Raw genomic sequence first — 20,264 nt, 5'->3', positions numbered from 1 at the left:
TATTGATGTGAACCCATATGAACTCACATTGTGAAATAGCAGCAGGCGCAGCATTGTTAGTTCAGTTACCAGTTAAGATGTCTGTGGCATAGAGCCCATTCCTTTGCTTAACAATCAGATTTTGCAGTACTGTAATGTTCATAACATGACAACTGTTTCTTATGATGCAGTGTTTTTGTGTTTATTTTTGAATGACCTCTGGGAAAGGGTGCTCTGTCTTATGGGATCAGCACAAACTGTTTTGTTTGCCTTATTGATTACTGCAAATGATTACCAGAAGAAGAACCTTTACGGGAATACTGTTTAGTCAGTCAAAAATAAACATCAAAATTGGAATGCACAAAATCATGAAATACCTCAGTGACTGCAATTCAATTGTAGAGCGAAATCTCACTGTACATAATTAGCAATATTGAATAACCCTAACTTAGGGCTGATTTGCTGTCTTATTATTTTAGTTTATTTAGATATGTATTTATAATGTACTATGAACCAAAAAATAAGGTCCTGTGTGTTGAAACATTCCACTACCACAGCCAATCCAAACTGCTGACTTCATATTGTTTCAAAACCTCTGTCTACTATGCCAATAATCCATATAAGGGAGTGTGTGCTAACTTCCATCTTTAATCCCTGCCTTTTGGTGGAGGGAACAGAACACATTTCCGTAAATCACTGAGCAATCATTTTCCTTGTATAGTCCACTGTTCTCACAGTTTAGTTTCAATGTGCAAAAATGCATTTGATAACGCAAAGCTGTCTCCTTTTCATATGGATAAATACCCTGAATGTGGTGACTGCTGAAGGTAAGCCCTTTGTCATTTCTAAATCAGAATAAATGTGTAGATTTTTTTGTCCTTCTTCTTCTTTTTTACCATTTAACATTTCGTCACTGTCAGGCAGAAACCTTGTATCTCCGAGTTTCAAATTTGTATGTTTTTTCATAAAGTAAAGCCCTGCTTCATCATACAAGTGGTGTAAAGTAAGTACTGTAGGCTACTTAAGTACAATTTTGAGTTATTTTTACTTTACTGAGTGATTCCAATTTCCAATACTTTTACTTCCACTCCACTACACCTCGGATCCAAATATTGTACTTTTACTCCACTACATTTATTTCAAAACTTTAGTTACTAGTTAATTGTATATTTTGATTATTATTACAAAACACACATTAACCACTTCAGCCGTATATACATTTTTGGCCGTTTGAAAATAGCCGATCTACAAGCTCACAATGCGTCTCACCACAACGCATTGTGAGCTTGTAGATCGGCTATTTTCAAAAGATTTGTATACATTGATAACTTGAAATAGGACATTCTGCACAGTGAGTACTTTTACTTTTGGTACTTTAATTAGATTTTGATGCCAATACTTTTGTACTTTTACTCAATTACACTTTGAATACCAGACTTCTAACAGAGTAGGCCTACATCTACATTACAGTATTGATTATTTTACTTGAGTAAAGAATGCAAGTGCTTTTCCACCACTGCATACAAGACTGTCGCACAAGAGTATAGTGAAAATAGCAGATCTACAAGCACACGTGTGCTTGTAGATCGGCTATTTTCACTAGTTTAAATGTTTTTAAAAGAATAACAAAAAAGGAAGGTTTTGGACATACAAGGTTTCCAGCCGACAGTGGTTTTGTCATTAAAACTGTAGAAATGTGTCAAATTGGCACACAATTTCATACATCTTTCTCTTTTCATTGTTCAGATTGTCAACTTGCAGACTTTTTAAGCAGTGACCGTTATGACTCAAACTTTGACACATCTGGCCTGGCCTCGTCCTACCCCCCTGGAAAACAAGTCAGAGTGAGTTGTCATGCTGGCTTTGTGGGATTCTTCAAGATAAGGTGCCTGGATAATGGCTGGAATTATCATGGTGCTAAATGTGAACGTAAGTTACCATCAAATCTTCTATTTGGAAAATATTATGAATAGTAAAATGTGTTAAATCTAGGGTCAGGTATGACAATACTAAATCATTGTGTCATCTTCTGTAGCAATTGTATTCTGTATTGTATTGTGTAATAGGTCAATACTCAATAGCTTATTTTCTTTACTAGTTCTTTGCATTTGATGTATTCATGTTGATGTATTGATTGATTGATGATGTACCTTGCTTATTGTAAATCACTCTGGATTAAGAGCGTCTGCTAAATGCCTAAATTGTATTGTCTAAGATGAGAATTGCCTTTTTTCAGTTCTAACCAAAACCGGGCCCTTTCAAAATCAAAATTCAATATGGAGTAGATCAACTTACTGTACATACACTATAGTCTCTGAATCTCTATTTTACACACCTCTAGGTAAAATTGCTGAGTACGTATTGTTAGGCAGAATAAAGTGCTTTTAAGAATGTACGTATTTATTTTGAATGTAACAAGCATTCTGATATACTGTAATGAAAATAGGTAATCAAGTTGTCCGCGGTTGGAGCTTTTTCCGCGCAGAATTGTCAATGTAGGGAAAGGGGAAAAAACAAGTGCACTCGTGTCGTAACACCGGAAGTAAACATATTTTTACAGTTACTCTAGAAGCAGGCTGACCTTTTCCACCCACCCTCTGACCATAACCTTGTACTGAAAGTGAAAGAGATGCAGACCTTATTGTCTGCCTTCTCAGTCAGCCTGGTCAGGTACATGCGGTACTAACAGGTCAGACTGATGCTCCCTCATGATCATGCTTGTAAAGTTGCTGTCTACACCGCAGGTTCTAAACCTGCGGTCTGGGGCCCACAATATTTAGTGATAACATAACATTAACATCAAAAAATATATACACAAAAATGTCATGGAATGTAATTCTTTAAAATCCTCAAAAGGTTGAGGATTCCATCTTCATTGTGATGGCCTATATCTCTAAATTGGCCCGCGAGAACTCTTTTGAGATTTTCAAGTGGGCCTTGATCCAGAAAAGATCTACAACAGTGCACTGTTCCCCTGTCGCCTAGTGTGTCCATACTTGAGCGATGGCAGGTGTTTAGTGATGAAGTTATACTTTATTACGCTCTGAAGCAAACTTCAGTCCACTGCATTTGACCGATCCTAAATATTTAGGAGCAGTAAGCAGACACGGTGGACAAAGGCAGGAAGAAGTATTGTATACAAAATGTATTTTGACACATGGCACATACTGTACAGTGATTATTTTCTTTTTTATAATTATAATTATTTTACGCTACTATTGTAAAATTAAACCCCACAATAATGCACAATAAAAGACAACGTGATATTGTGTTACTAATACGTACATTAAAATGCAAATTATGCTCAAATATGAGTATGACTGTGTGTGTGTGTGTGTGTGTGTGTGTGTGTGTGTGTGTGTGTGTGTGTGTGTGTGTGTGTGTGTGTGCGTGCGTGCGTGCGTGCGTGCGTGCGTGCGTGCGTGCGTGCGTGCGTGCGTGTGTGTGTGTGTGTAGTCAGTGTATAATACGATGATCTGATTTGTTGGCAAAGTCCACCCCAGGCCAGCAATGGAAGAGAAAGTCGTCTCCAAATGTTGCTGTGTTATGTCCATCCCATCACTGGGAAAGTCTATCACAAAGTCGACACAAAGCGACAGCTGGGGCATTGTGTACACAGTGGCAAAAACAAATGAAACATCCACTTTAAGGGTCTTGCTCAAGGACACTTCAACACATAGATAAACCATAGAAACCTTCTGTCCTAGGGAGTCTCTTTCAGCTATGGTCACCAGGCCTACATAAACAATTGATCAAATTCTTTGATATACAAAAATAAAATGTGTTCAAGCTGCACTAACTCATCTGTCTTTCTTTCAGCCAAATCATGCGGTCACCCTGGCGATGCAGATTTTGCAGAGTTCAGTCTTGTGAAGGGAGATGATTTTGTCTTTGGGGCAGAGGTTCAGTACACGTGCCAAAGAGGGTAGGCTACATCTGTTTTTCCCTATTGCTTGTTATGCATCCTTCTGTTGCTACATCTCAACATTCCCACTGTACTGGGCAGATAAAAAAAAATATATGTCTCCATTCAAGTGGGTAGTCCAGTCTCATCCACAATGGAGACAGATATTTTTTTGTATCTGTATCTGGCCCAGTGGGAATGGGCCTTTAAGTCCTATATGTTATTGCGACCATAGGTCGCACTTACTATCAAAACCTGCACAAACTGTGAGTGAGTGAGTCAGTCTGTCCGTCTGTCTGTCACACCTCACACGTCACACTATTGCCCTGCTCATATCTCCGCAACCGTTTCCACGATCCATGCCAAATTTTGCACACACGCTCCTTGGCTGCCAAACTACAACCTCCAAGGACCCCCGGAGCTCCAGGGACCCCCAGGTCCATGGGGGACCCCCAGATGTAAAAAATGACCAAATGTGCAAAAATGACCACCCCAACGGGGCTGCTCACGGGGAATTCCCGGGGACCACCGACTCCTGGTGCTCCAGAACGGATGCAAAAGTGGTGGCGCCCCCAGTGGAGGACCCCCTCCACTGCAGCTCACATAAAATGCCGTAACTCGGGCTAGGAGGGTCCGGGAGAGCCGGGGCCGGTACCTATTCGTCCGCCAAGGCAACGCGGACACCCCACCCCTCATTTCTCACATGGCCCTCTTCTAGCGCCACCATGAGGCCGATTTTTAAAACACATTTTTGGAACTGCTCCTACAGTTTTTGCCCTAAAATCACGCAAATCGCTACACAGTATGTCTACACTCATCCCATCACCATGAATCTGTCCCATATAGCGCCACCTTCAGGCCGATTTTTAAAAACACATTTTTGGACACTGCTCCTACAGATTTTGCCCTAAAATCACGAAAATCACTACACAGCATGTCTACACTCATGTCATCAACATGGATCAGGAAGATTTTGGAAAAACAAATTTTTGCCCTATTTGTGGAGATAAGCTACCTACGGTCGCTTATCTCCCGATTAGGGAGTCTTACTGGTACTTATACTTCTAAGATTTACAAGCTCACAAAGCATTGCAATGCAATGACATTTACAATCTGCACAATAAAAAGAGAAACAAATCATATTCTGTGCCAATTTATATTTCTACAGTTGTTAAAAACAAGCACACAAAACAAACATTTAAAAATAATCTGATCTTCAAGCTCTGCATCGCAGTGTGTTGTGAGCTTCTACAGCTGCTATTTTTGAAATGCTTAAAAATTATTGAACATTTTCACTGATATTGACATTTGAAATGTATTTGTGTTCACTTCAGTTACCAAATGGTCAGCAGGATCAGTAGTCGCCGCTGCATGGCACACGGGTGGGATGGTTTCGTGCCAGTCTGTGAGGGTAAGAGCTTATTATTATCTACAGTATTTACATCCCCTATAACGTAAATCAGGGGTCTTCAACGTTTTCAGGCCAAGGACCCCCACAGGCACAACCTTTTCAGAGATTTCATAGTTCCATTGTTTGACAGCACAATCATAGTGTACTGTATTTTGGATTCATGTCAATTTGTGTTTTCAGATATTTAACCACTTGAACTGTCAATATACATATTACCTTTCACTCTGTACTTAGAGTGCTCTTTCTTCCCCCTCTACACCAAATCTCTTTTCGAAAATAGACAATCTACAAGCTCACAATGCCTCGTGCTGCAAGGCGTTGTGAGCTTGTAGATCTGCTATTTTTGGCTAAAGTTCTCAGAATATGGACACTAGGGTTCAAGTGGTTAATATAACAAAAGGAGAAACAATTTTTCTATCACACAAAGATTTGGAGGCCCCCCTGTAGAAACTCTGAGGACCGGCCTAGGGGTCCCGGACCCCCTGTTGAAGACCCTTGGTGTATTTGTCATTTATCCAAGGCAGAGGCCTAGAAACAAACAAAGATGCTTGAGCTTGACAGACATAAATTGACAATCCTCCTGATTGATCTGTGCAATGCTTGATTGCTGATCTGCAAGCTCAGATATTGTTGAGAACATTTGAGATTTCTGTAAATGTTCATGACATGCCCAAAATTGGGCCAGGATGATGTAAATGGCTTAGTGTTCATTGGTAACGAATGTTGATGTTTTTCCTTTTTCATTCCATCCATCACTGTCCACTGTGTCCAGCCATTCATTGCCCAGTGATAGAGGCAAGCAACAACGTTCAAGTATTTGGAGACCGCGAGGAGGCAACCTATGGCAGTGTACTTCGGTTCAGTTGCAAGTCACGTGATATGGTTCTGGACGGAAAAGTAGAGATCGACTGTGATGAAAATGGACGCTGGAGTGACCAAGCTCCATCATGCATTGGTACTGTGCTATGATTATTTAGGCTGAAGTCATTTCTAAACTTCTCCTTTCCACTCTTCCTCAACCCAGGCAATAAGGCTGGCCAAAACATCCTTTCCTATTCAATAACACTCAACTTCTGTCATACATTTGCGCACATTGGCTTTCTACTATAACTATCTATAACTTTAATTATATTTATTTTAAACAATACTAAAGTACATCTGCATTTTGACTTACACCTAGGTTGGGGGAGGAAGTTGTCGTTTGCCATAATTAAAACACCTGTCATTTATATCTGAATGTATAGGCCTACCTACACACTCATAAGTCTTAAGCACTGTATGTATATTTGCAAAAAGACCCACCAACTCAAACTATCATACATACTGTGGATTGCTATTTTGTGTGTGTTTGTCAACAGAGGTCAAATGTACACCGCCACCACGGATTGATAATGGAAGAGTCCTTGGCAATACCGCTCTGTATGATAAAGACCAAGAGCTGAGGTTTGCGTGTGATCGAAAGTTCAAACGTATTCATCCAATGCCATCAAAATGTACAAGAGTGGGTATCAGAGCGGATTGGATTCCTACACCATTGTGTGTCCGTGAGTATCTTATTGAGAATGATTAACTTTATATGTTTTTCAATTATACATAAATATGAAGTATATGACATAGAATGATGTTCATCATGGTCCTATTTATTGTAACAAACTAACTCTCATAACACATTTGATTACTATTATTATTTTCAGCTGTGACATGTCCACTGACTACAGTCCCAGGAACCCGTCATGAACCTGATGCCAGGCGTCAATTCTCACCTGATGATACAGTAACAGTAACATGTGACAGTGGTTACTCTATTGGCAGCCCCCGTGAAGACACTAAAGTTATTACCTGCCTAGATACTGGAGAATGGAAATCATCCCCTTTATGTGAAGGTACAGTATTGAACAAGTGTCTGTGCTAGGCTACACAAGGAGCAAAGTGATTGTTGAATGATAGTTTTATTTTATTCTATCTATCAGGTTTCCATTACTATTATTACAATCTTGGTTTACTCCAAATTATTTCCACTAACATGTAATTCTCTTTCTCATCAAGAAATAACATGTTTCGATCCGAGACTTCAAACTGGCGTGGCTGGGCATAATGATTGGATGGCACGAAATAGGAAGCTGGGTAACACTTTATCTTATAGATGTATCGGAGGATACAAAGCCACAGATGTCAGAAATACTGCCACTTGCACAAGGGACGGGTGGACACCAAAACCACTGTGTGAAGGTATTGTGATGGTGACACAATGTGTGTGAGCTGGCATACAAATATGCAGTTAGTGTGCTGACCTCTTCATACCGTTTATTTTCTTACAGAAATTAAATGTATAAAACCTGATATTCCAAATGCTGAGATTGAGAATCCACAAAAGATGGAGTACAAATACAGGGAAAGGGTCACGTATCGCTGTTTGCATGAAAGAGGTACTCCGGCTCGTCAAGCTTCCTGTGACAGAGATCGTTGGAATGGGATTCAGCGTTGTGCAGGTAGGTTTTAAAGGCATACAAAATCTATGGCTCTATTATTAGTACAGCATAAGTGTTTGTGGTTGTTTTTCATTTTTCCAAATGACTTGAAGTACTGTAATTGAGCATTGTGTATACAGTATTCCTGTATCATAATAACCAGTATATTTTCTCAGCTGTATTGAGCATTGTGATATCTTTAATACATCTTTGTATATTCTGTCTTTCCTTTTAAATTGTTCTGTATCACTGCACTTCCCATCGGTTCACGTCACCTTTCCCTCCTTATAAACGTGATAATTTCTCTATAATCTTAGAAGCGAGCTTTTGCAGCAAACCAGATGGTGAGAGTCTTATTGACAATTTTCAAGCAAGAGACTGGAGGAAGGGAGTTGGTGAAACACAGAGTTATAGCTGTAAATCAGGATACCAGAAAAAGGATGGTAATGATCATGCAACATGCACCAGTGGTGGATGGACACCAAAACCCCTGTGTGAAGGTAAAATAAAGAGAGATTAACTCAAGTATTGCTTGCAGTTTACCACATCTGTTATTTCCTCAATGTGAACTTTATGTACAATGGTGTTGACTTGACAGAACTTACTATTCTGTCAACATCCCAAATATGATGATGATCCATGTTGGTTGTCATGCCATCTATAATTTGGATACAAGCTTGCCTCTGACTCATTTTATGTTGGTGCCGTTATGAAATACCACTCCTGTCCTTCTGTTGCTGTAATATATAAATAATATATATATAGTTTTTATTATTATTATGTTTAACATAAGTATAATTTTTGTGTAGGCTACTGTACATCTAATGTAGCGAAGTAGGCCTACTGTACTTCTACTTTGGATGCTATATGTTATGATTTAATTTGCCTTTACCCTGTGCCGGCCGGTATACAGCTCAAAACAGCTTTTTCAGAAGAACAATTGTGACTTTTTTGTGCTTCTGTAATTTTTCTTTTTCTCACCTTGACTTCCCCTAGTAATAACTTGTAATCCTGAAGTTGAAAATGGATTTGGATTTTCTGACGGAGTAAAACTGTTCTACACCTGCGATACAAACTATAAGCGTTTCTACAAAGGCTGGTGGGGTCACACGACATGCAAGAACAGGAAGTGGCATGAACCTCCACGATGTATTAGTAAGGGATCTTTCATATTTGTATTCCATGTAATAAACAAGATATAGCCTAAATGCAATGAACGAAAGCTGGTTTCAAGTCTTCGAGAGGGTGTGTGTGGGTGGGGGGAGAGTGTTTACGGAGCTAATCTCGCAAACCACTGACGCAACTGTGCCAAACATTGTATTTTTCTGCTGAGTGTAGGCAACAGAAGTGGCCTACTTCCAATGTTGTTCTTATATTACACATTAATACTTACTACTTGAAATATTTACAGTTTACAGTTTAGGCATTTAGCAGATGCTCTTAATCCAGAGCGATTTACAATAAGCAGGGCAGGGTAATACATCAATAGAATAAGCAAGGTAATACATAAATACATCAACATCAATACATTAAAGGGGAAGACCACCCATTTTCAATATTGAAAATGGGTGGTCTTCCCCTTTAATTGCATAGAACTATCAACATCAATACATTAAAGGGGAAGACCACCCATTTTCAATATTGAAAATGGGTGGTCTTCCCCTTTAATTGCATAGAACTATCAATCTAGAAAATAATAACGTAGGTAGACTAAGCACCTAATCAGTAAAAAACTAGATAAAACCTAAGAATGCGATCTAGCTTTCATGTATGTTCATTGGTCAACAGGTTGTTCTAAGTGCGACAGGGAGTTTATTCCACAGTTTGGGGGCCAGGAGGGCGAATTGTCTATTGACGAGTGGATTTTTGTCCTCCTGGGGTTATTAACTTTGGAGTAACTCTCTGGGGCTGTGATTGCACTGAAACCTTGTCCAATTTTGAAGTCATAGGCATGTTATATAGATGACTAACATATAGGTGACTGACACAGCCTGACCCAGTCTGAGAGCCACGTTGCAAGCACAATGTATCCCGATATCCACAAAATGTGTTTGTTTTAATTCCATATTTCTGTCAAAATGTTCATCAACGGGTCTTAAAGGCTATCACACATTTCTGTTCATCTTTCTGATGTGGCTATTAATGGGGGCCATAATTAAAGAACAAAGTAACTGGAGTATTTCTCTACAGAAACAGGTTTCAAACTTGGTCCATTTTTGGAAACAATTCAGAAACTATTTAGATATGATAACTTAATCTTACATGTATGTATTTTTCTTCTAGGTAAGAATAAATGTGGCGAATTACCTCAGATTCCACATGCAAAAATAGTGAAACCTCAAAATGATGACTATACAGATGGCCTGAGGCTGAGCATTCAATTTGTTTGTGAGAATGGATGCAAACAAATAAACAACATAAGTGAAATAACTTGTAAGAATGGTAAATGGGACTTGAATGAGACAAACACAATCTGTAAACGTAAGACATCCCCATTAAAAGTTCAAAAGTTCAATATTCAAAATGATGCTGTTGCATAAGTGTGATCTTAAATGTATTTTCATCTCTTGCAGCCAATGAACAATCTTGCGGGCCACCACCAGCAGTTAAAGATGCCGTTGCCATGTGTAATTATCAGAAGAAATACTTGTCTGAAACAGAGGTAACATATAAATGCCGTCGAGGACATAAAATGGAAGGGCAGGACAAGATGAAATGCAAAAATGGTGATTGGGAGCAACAGAACATAAATTGTATAGGTGAGTATTGGCTATTTCAAAAAGACTTTAACATTAGGCTTGTTGTAGCAAATGATGCAATGCTTTTTAGGCTGGACTCACACATATGCGTGAAACATCTTCTCCGTATCGTCTGAGAATGGCCACTGGGGGCGCCATACTAATGCATTGTCAATGGAAGGTTGTTTGGTTTTTTGTCGTTGCTGTGTCTCTAGCTCAACCACAGCCTGTCTTTTGGCCAAGAGACACGGCAACGACAAAACACCAAACAACCTTCCATTGACAATGCATTAGTACGGCGCTCCCAGTGGCCATTCTCAGACGATACGGAGAAGATGTTTCACGCAAATATCTGTACTGCGCCTTAAGCTTTTGTAAACATTCTGCTGTTGTGTGTCATGCTGAATTATCTAGAGACAGGCCCATGAATTGTTTTCATAGACCATTGCGTAAGACCACTGACAAATCTGTCCAACACTTTGGTCTCAAACAACATGTCTTGAAAACCACTGGCTGGATTGCCATGGGATTGCTGATCATGTTTCTGCTTTTGGTGAAACCAGGTTCTTGTTGCTTTGTACAGTATACTGTAGCAACATTGTATTATATATATTTTTGTCATTTTTGAATAAATATTAGAGATTATTGAGAAGAAATAGGTAAGGACTTTAGAAGGCCTCAGGTCTAAAAGGATATCACAAAATCTACAATTTGGGCTTGCCTCCAATTTTTAATTATTATTATCATTTAAACCAGTGGTTCTCAAATATTTTCATGTCATGAACCCCCAACTTAATATGTATTTGTCCCTAATGGCAACACCCATCTTAGAATGTTGTGTGCCAGGGAGCCCCATGCCAGATATTTGTTGCTAGAATTTTTTAATAAATCTTTCAAATATTCCACAATTTATTTCACAATTTCTTTTAAATAGCAGATCTGCAAGCTCACAACGTGTCACATTGCAATGCGTTGTGACAGCGATCTACAGGTGAAACCTTGTAGATCATCAATTTTCAAAGACTAGTAGTGTTGCTAAAGAATTTGTCGTCTCATTGAGTCTAAAAATACATATTTAGCCACTTGCACACATGCCCCCAACCACTGAAATCAAACTCGCTAAATTGGCTAAAACGATAGAAAGAAGTAAATGAAACCATTTTAACACTCATCTTTTCTTTCCTCTAATTACAATCTATAATATGAACCCTTGTTGTTAAAAAAACAAACTTGTCCTTTAAACACGCTGCCTAAAAGGAGCATCCCAAATAAGTCCTTTTACGGTCTTGTTTAAGTCGGAAGTCCTTGGTATTCAATTCATGGACATGACAAATAGCAAGCAAAAAAATCATCACGGTTATAAAAGCACTATATGTAGGCCTACAGGGTATAGGGGAAACAAGGGGGTGGGCTAAGGTAAGCCCATATATGGAGATCCCTGATGCCATCAATATTAAGCCCATAGCTTGGAATGCCCATATATGGACATATTTTGTATGTCTATAACATAAGACATCTATGATGTCAGACGTCAGTCATATCCATATTTGGAGAAATACTTTGACCACATTTTGTCCAAACAACCGCAACTCGAATCACACTTTGATGAATTCCGTCCTGTGCAAATCCCAGGGCGAGGTCGCTTTTCGCCCTTAGGCGTCTTACTGTTAGTTATATAGTTAAATGTTTTGATTGTCTGAAAGATAGTACTGCATCCCTCTCCACAGTCTCTAGCCCCATATAGAACCTCACCCGTCGCTGCATACTGTTGTGCTCCGAGACGAGGTCCTATAAAGATTTCCCCGTGGGAGGGCTCCAACGTTTAGATAGAAAACACCTTTCCCGAAATTGTATCCACAAAGTAAAGATAGTTCCGAACGTAGCCCCAACCGTCGCTGCATACTGTCACAGTATGCAACATTCGACCAGAGGAGGCGCTAATGCTGGCATTCCGGCTGCAACTTCCAAGCTTGTAAACATTAGACCGGCTGACAGAACTAGCGATTTTAAGGGGTTGTTTCGTGCCCTAGTTCATGTTTTATGGACCCTTGTTAGGTTATCACAGTCTGGGAGCTCGGAACTACCTTTCGGGAAAGGTGTTTTCTACCTAAACGTTGGAGGCGTTCCACCCCCCCACGGGGAGATCTTTATAGGACCTCGTCTCGGAACAGTATACAGCGACGGGTGAGGTTCTATATGGGGCTACACAGTCTCCAGACATCAAACCTTTTTACAGCCCTGCTATAGAGCTGGGGCTCTAAGAATCTCTCAAAATCTATTATCTCATCTAGTGGGGCTTTCGGACAGTGTTTTTAAGGAACACTTAACATTCCCTGCAAACTTAAAATATGGATGTGCGCTAAAACTGCCGGGAAATAGCTATATTTTATTAACATGATAGGGTATAATTTCATTGTTTTCAAAGCTATGATGATAAACCACCACCAAAAAGACCACTAGAGCGCGCCATCGTAACACTAAAACTTTCAGAATAATCCATGTTTGAAGGATGGATAAGTGACTTCTCTCAATGGATTCACAGTGGTAGACACGGCTATAATCAACGGCGCGCCATATGTGCTCATTACTGCTCAATTCGTGCTTGATCGTCTAAACCACCATCGGTCTGGGCAACGGATCGTATACAGACGCCACGCACAAAATTTCCGAATCAAAATCCGACCTAGTGAAGCTGCGTAATGGACGTTGGTTTGTATTGAGCTAAACGGCTAGCAGATGCTATTGTAAACAGACAAGGCCTGGTTTAGCGGCGACGTCATCATCGTATCCTTTTTTTTCACGGTCTCTCGTTATAACCAGCTGAAGGTAAGGGAACCCATTTGCTCCGTCAAAATAGCCAAATAAATGCTTAAAAAATGCTTTTTATATAAAAGTCGATCCAAAGTCGATCGGCAGAGCCGCTCCTAATGAGAATGTCGTTTTCAAAGTCGACCCGCAGGCAAGAAGTTAATACCTTGAAATGTCAATGCCAGAAATCTCTTTAATTTTACTGCCTCTTCTCTTAGAAGAGGCAGTAAACACACTCACTCAAGGCAGCTCCATGGTCCATGTGAATTTCTCCACATTTCCTAGACATCCTGAGTGTGGCTCTATTTGTATAGATGATTAACTGTCTTTCCATGTTTGTTTGTGCTATGTCATAGTTGTGACCTGCCCCCGACCGCCTTCAGATGGAGGGATTGATATTCAAGATCTGCCAGTAGACAACGGCCCTATACTTGTTGACCACACTCTGAGATTCAGCTGTTTCCCTCCGAAACAACTGATTGGCCAACCCGAGCTGACATGTGGAAAAGATGGACAGTGGAACGGTGAATTCCCTTCTTGTAAAGGTACAGTATATAGTATTTGATTTGATTTGGATCCCTTTTAGCCATCGGCTTATCTTCCGAGAGTCCAGCAAATCACATTACAGCATATAATTATGACAAAAACAATAATTACAGCATAAACATAAACAAAATACAACGCTCTCACACACACACACCCACACACCTACTTGGCATAGGCCATAGGCCTATCATCACACTAGGACACGATGCCCATGGTGGACTATGCATGGCAGGGGCATCATCAGCCAGGCCTAGACCTGACCGCATACAAATGTATTAGAAAAAACGAAAAAAATTAAATAATTTTAAATCACTCAATAAAATGTCATCCTAGTTATCGCAACAAGTTCCATAATTTAACTGCCCTAAAAATAAAATATCTACTTCCCATAACAGTTTTTTCACGGTCTCTCGTTATAAGGTAAGGGAACCCATTTGCTCCGTCAAAATACCCAAATAAATGCTTAAAAAATGCTTTTTATATAAAAGTCGATCCAAAGTCGATCGGCAGAGCCGCTCCTAATGAGAATGTCGTTTTCAAAGTCGACCCGCAGGCAAGAAGTTAATACCTTGAAATGTCAATGCCAGAAATCTCTTTAATTTGACTGCCTCTTCTCTTAGAAGAGGCAGTAAACACACGCACTCAAGGCAGCTCCATGGTCCATGTGAATTTCTCCACATTTCCTAGACATCCTGAGTGTGGCCCTATTTGTATAGTTGATTAACTGTCTTTCCATGTTTGTTTGTGCTAAGTCATAGTTGTGACCTGCCCCAGACCGCCTTCAGATGGAGGGATTGATATTCAAGATCTGCCAGTAGACAACGGCCCTATACTTGTTGACCACATTCTGAGATTCAGCTGTTTCCCTCCGAAACAACTGATTGGCCAACCCGAGCTGACATGTGGAAAAGATGGACAGTGGAACGGTGAATTCCCTTCTTGTAAAGGTACAGTATATAGTATTTGATTTGATTTGGATCCCTTTTAGCCATCGGCTTATCTTCCGAGAGTCCAGCAAATCACATTACAGCATATAATAATGACAAAAACAATAATTACAGCATAAACATAAACAAAATACATCGCTCTCACACACACACACACACACCCACACACCTACTTGGCATAGGCCATAGGCCTATCATCACACTAGGACATGCCCATGGTGGACTATGCATGGCAGGGGCATCATCAGCCAGGCCTAGACCTGACCGCATACAAATGTATTAGAAAAAACGAAAAAAATTAAACAATTTTAAATCACTCAATAAAATGTCATCCTAGTTATCGCAACAAGTTCCATAATTTAACTGCCCTAAAAATAAAATATCTACTTCCCATAACAGTTTTTTCACGGTCTCTCGTTATAACCAGCTGAAGGTAAGGGAACCCATTTGCTCCGTCAAAATACCCAAATAAATGCTTAAAAAATGCCGCTCCTAATGAGAATGTCGTTTTCAAAGTCGACCCGCAGGCAAGAAGTTAATACCTTGAAATGTCAATGCCAGAAATCTCTTTAATTTTACTGCCTCTTCTCTTAGAAGAGGCAGTAAACACACTCACTCAAGGCAGCTCCATGGTCCATGTGAATTTCTCCACATTTCCTAGACATCCCGAGTGTGGCCCTATTTGTATAGTTGATTAACTGTCTTTCCATGTTTGTTTGTGCTATGTCATAGTTGTGACCTGCCCCCGACCGCCTTCAGATGGAGGGATTGATATTCAAGATCTGCCAGTAGACAACGGCCCTATACTTGTTGACCACACTCTGAGATTCAGCTGTTTCCCTCCGAAACAACTGATTGGCCAATCCGAGCTGACATGTGAAGAAAATGGACAGTGGAACGATGTATTCCCTTCTTGTAAAGGTACAGTATATAGTATTTGATTTGATTTGGATCCCTTTTAGCCATCGGCTTATCTTCCGAGAGTCCAGCAAATCACATTACAGCATATAATAATGACAAAAACAATAATTACAGCATAAACATAAACAAAATACAACGCTCTCACACACACACACACACACACACACACACACACACACACACACACACACACACACATGTAATAGTGGCCCAACTCTCATTAACAGCCAGTGTTAAAACTGGTACCTTTGTCAACACCTTATTACTGAGATTTGCTAATAAATAATTATGATTACACCCCTTGGTTGAAGTGCATTGTTTAAGTATTACCATTAGCGTACCCATATAATATATAAGACTTCCGACAACGCCACCTCTATTAAAGAGGAAAGAAGGTTCGTTAAATACGTAACCTTTAAGGACACACAGGTTCGTCATACGGGATACCAGAGCAATATAACCTTTCAGGAGAGAGTGGACCACGACACCAATTTAGAAAAGTGTAACAAACTTTATTTCTACTTACAGAGGCCTCTATCACGCCATAAAACACAATGCAAAAATAAAAGAAATGAAACCTATTGTTCCTAAGCTAAAACTAGAAAATGTTAAACAACAATAAAACATCAGTTCAAAACCCCTCCTTCGTATACGTTTCTCATTAGCCGTTAAAGTGCACTTTGCAACATTAGCCCCAAGCCTGTTACGGCCTTCAAATTGTAATAATAACTTATTACAATAAACAGAATTATGGCAAGGAGATAAGAGGAATAACTATGCAATTACTAATATCAGTTAAGCAGGTATCGAATAATAATAATAATAATAATAAGCAGAGTGAGTGAGGGGGTGTAGAGGGACACAGCAACTCTTCGGTAACGTCTACTTCTTAGGCCCACACATCTGCGAACAAGGAAAATAGGCCAGTATCTTCGTATACTTCAATTTATCGGCACAACTTCAGGTCAGTGGCTCGAATAGACAATGGTGCATAGATAGGATACTCACAACCAGGCAGCCGAGTGGCTGCCGGTGCGGTTGATTCGCACGACACCACTGTCACCACTGCGACCCCTCTCGTCAGCTCGGATAGAGCGGCTCGTCTCGGCTCGTCTGGATCAGGATAGATGGTCCGCGGGAACACTGCTGGTTCTGCTGGGCCACCGTGTTGTCTGGATCACTGCGTCGCACTGTGGAGCTCACTCGTTTTCATCATCAATGTTTCTTAGTTAGGGCTCCCTCGTTTTCATCATCAATGTTTCTTGGTTAGGGCTCACTGCTCATGCCCTCCTGTTAGCAGTCGGTCATCAGTCCCTCATATCACCGGTTGCTTCTGCCGGTTCACCTGCCTCTGCCCATCACACACATACATCCGTCTCCTTCCTCGTTCAGCGACAGAATGACTCTGGCTCTCCTTTTAAAGGCCGCCTCTCACTCTGCCAGCCGCCCATTGGCTGAGCTACTGAGCCTAGTTACCCTATCAGTTCTCAGTTCAGGACACACATGCACAGTAGGAGGAGTTGGTTCAGGGGGGAAACAGCATTAACATCATATCACAAAAGTCCAACAATGTATTCAAAAGTAGAAAGACAGAAAGAATACATTGAAATAGTTAATAATAAAGAAAAACAAAAAATAATAATACCGCTTCCTTTCACCCCCTTACACACACACACACACACACACACACCCACACACCTACTTGGCCATAGGCCTATCATCACACTAGGACACTAGGATGCCCATGGTGGACTATGCATCATCAGTCAGGCCTAGACCTGACCGCATACAAATTTATTAGAAAAAATATCTACTTCCCATAACAGTTTTTATTTGGAGTAAAATATTGTGATCGTTGTGTCTTGTTCTTGTGTTGACCTGATTAAGGTAAACATAAGCAAATCTGGGAACTAAATTGTTTCCAAGAAATGTCTTCACCAATGTGTTCCTAAAGGTGTGTAATAATATGTACCAAAGGTTTGAAATTCAACTCCCAGGGTTAACCTCATGAAAAGCTGCTGATAGTTTGTGTCCCATTAACTTTACTATACAAGAAAAGAATCCAAAAATAAATCTGCTTTAAGTAGCATGCATGTGAGGGGTCAAACTAGTGTTTTTTCATGATTCTGATCGATAGCAACATCAATTGTTACTGTATGTGTGCAGAATTCTAACAACTTGAACCCCAGCTTCCACATTCTACAAGCTCACAGTCACAATACATTGCATTGCCAGATCAGTTAGTCTTGTAGTCATCATGTCTTATATCTTTCTTTTGATATCTGTCTCATCACTGTTTGTCTGGTTGGAAAACATAGTGCGTGTGAAGTGAGTGTGTGCTGCATATTGTGGAATATTCTTGCTTCATTAAAACCATAACACTAACAGTCAAAGTTGTTTTTTGATTATGTCCCCTTACAGCAGAATCCAAAATCTGTGGAAAACCACCAAATCTTGAAGATGGAGACCTCAAACAAAACGTAAAATCGCAAAAATCCCAGTATGACGACGGTGAGACAGTTGAATATGTCTGCCAGAACTTCTTCATCCTGGAAGGTGGACCTCTTACCTGCATGACTGGTCTATGGGTTGGAAATGTCAGGTGTCTTAGTAAGTAACTATTCTTTCATTAAAAATGATGTTGAAATTTTATATAATCAAAGACTATATTGATTTTAATGAGGATTTATAGAGTAGTCATGGTTTGACCCATCTGAACCCAGTCGGTGGCTGGACGATATGACTTCAAATCAATATCACCCTAACAATATATGTCAAGCTCAAATTTAATGAACGATTGTTTTGTTTTGTTTTGTAAATAGAGAAGCTCATAGCATGCCATGATGTGACACCTTGTGAGCATGTTGTGTGCTATTTTCACTATTCTTTTATAATGGATAATACAGGGTTATGTGGTTAATCAGACTAATCAACAATTACTTAAAGTAAGTAAGTACTTTATTATCTTCATATAATTGGTCCTCACCAATGCTGATAAGGACATCTCCAATTCTGTCTACTCACTCTACATTCTAGAGGTGGACTTTCTGAACTACAGTTTAGAAACCGGCTTACAAACGACATAGTCGATAGGGATTCCAAGCTAAAACTACAGCCGTTTTCTTCCTGGAAAGTTAGCATTCTAGAAGCCATTACTCTTGCATCAATACAATAAGAAAATGTAAGTTTGACGTTTGAAATGACCAAACCAACCTACCTACTGGTGACAGCACTAGCAAGCTGAACTGTCCAGTGTCCACTGCCCTCCTCTACAACACATACTGTGGACAGAAATGGTGCCATCTTAGAGTGACCAATTATGTGGGGATGAAAATGGGTAATGCTGTCTATGGAGGATGGACCAACCATGACGCAATTTTATACTGTAATGTCATTTTGTAAAAAAAAACATTTTCAAAATTACTATTTGCCATCATGCATTGATGTCATCTCTCTTCTCTTTAATCCATTACAGAACCCTGCACTGTGACTGATGAAGCTATGAACCAGAACAAAATTCAATTAGCTTATTCACAAGCAAATAAAATGTATGCAGAACATGATGATCACATTACATTTATGTGTAAATTTCGACGCCAGAGCCGGAATAACATTGATCTGCGTCAGAAGTGTCTTCATGGTAATATGACACTGCCTATTTGTTCCTAGTGTAGCCAACTAGAAATGATGCCTGAACAAATAGGCAAATCGTCTTGTCTCGTATCTGAAACCGTTTCAAATTAAGAAATTGCAAAAGTAACAGATCTACAAGCTCAACAGTTTCGAGCTTGTGGATCTCTGACTTTTGATGCTTTTGTGTGATGCTGTAGTATGATCAAGTCATTTACGAGATAACACAAAAGGTAAAGGTTAGAATGTGGAGATACGTGGTTTCTGACCGACAGCAAGAAATAATTTGACAGATGACGCTGAAACATTGTACACCTGGAATCTGCACTCTGCAATGCCCTCACCTGTACACATTTAAATAAAACATGGTCTCATATTCTCAGTTAAGTCTTTTTGTCTCCAAAATAAAATACCAACATTGCACTTTTCCAACATGCACTGTTTTAAAAAGCAATGCAATATCCTGCACACTGCTCTTTCCAAGAATCACTTAAGCCTTTTTGAGCTTGCTGGATATTTGTCATTGTAAAAAAAAAAAAAGTATAATCAATGCTACACCCTTCAAACAATTCATATAGATTCATTCATTCAATCAATTCATGGTTTGCATGTGTAGTCCTACCATGTTGAGGACCAACACAGGTGTCCTGATTGGCGTAGTACAATCGCTCTGTGCCAATCAGACAAATTGAAACACCTGTGTTGGTCCTCAACGTGGCCGTTTAGGACTACAAATGCAACCCACGAATACCTGGTGAAATATTAGTTTAACAAGGTTAATTTAATTGTTACAGTACACGCCTTTCACCATGCATCAAGAACAAGGGCAGAAGCACATGCTCAAACAGCAGGGCAACATATGACTTGCTAATAAGGTCACACGCACAGTTAACACACAGATTACACATCAGG

The 20,264-nt window shown here is 39.8% G+C and overlaps 1 protein-coding gene across 2 annotated transcripts; it reads left to right on the top strand.

The window, feature by feature from the left end:
- Positions 1–627: 627 nt before the first annotated feature.
- On the top strand, positions 628–19,734 carry LOC308291096 (complement factor H-like). Of its 2 annotated transcripts, none has more exons than XM_080733012.1 (18): positions 628–806; positions 1,726–1,908; positions 3,799–3,904; positions 5,218–5,294; positions 6,067–6,249; positions 6,653–6,838; positions 6,989–7,177; positions 7,341–7,523; positions 7,613–7,783; positions 8,080–8,262; positions 8,759–8,917; positions 10,046–10,243; positions 10,336–10,521; positions 13,665–13,853; positions 14,613–14,801; positions 15,534–15,722; positions 18,144–18,332; positions 19,198–19,734. In XM_080733012.1, the coding sequence occupies exons 1-18, from the start codon at positions 737–739 to the stop codon at positions 19,389–19,391; spliced, it is 3,024 nt and encodes a 1,007-aa protein (XP_080589138.1). In that variant the 5' UTR covers positions 628–736; the 3' UTR covers positions 19,392–19,734. The 2 variants fall into 2 exon arrangements, with proteins under 2 accessions (XP_080589138.1, XP_080589137.1); XM_080733011.1 differs by having other exon boundaries at positions 14,607–14,801.
- The last annotated feature ends 530 nt before the right edge of the window (positions 19,735–20,264 follow it).

Source organism: Nannobrachium achirus (genome assembly GCF_963921795.1).
Source record: "Nannobrachium achirus genome assembly, chromosome: 1".
In the NCBI taxonomy this organism is placed as follows: Eukaryota; Metazoa; Chordata; class Actinopteri; order Myctophiformes; family Myctophidae; genus Nannobrachium; species Nannobrachium achirus.
Note: the sequence above shows the minus strand (reverse complement) of the source record. Positions and strands in the feature narration are given on the sequence as shown.

Bases quoted from the DNA above. Each gene is read 5' to 3' on its own strand.
- LOC308291096 (XM_080733011.1), top strand. From the start codon at position 737: ATGCATTTGATAACGCAAAGCTGTCTCCTTTTCATATGGATAAATACC. The intron at 7,784-8,079 runs GTAGGTTTTAAA...CTATAATCTTAG, and splicing joins TGGGATTCAGCGTTGTGCAG to AAGCGAGCTTTTGCAGCAAA. The intron at 14,802-15,533 runs GTACAGTATATA...GCTATGTCATAG, and splicing joins TGAATTCCCTTCTTGTAAAG to TTGTGACCTGCCCCCGACCG.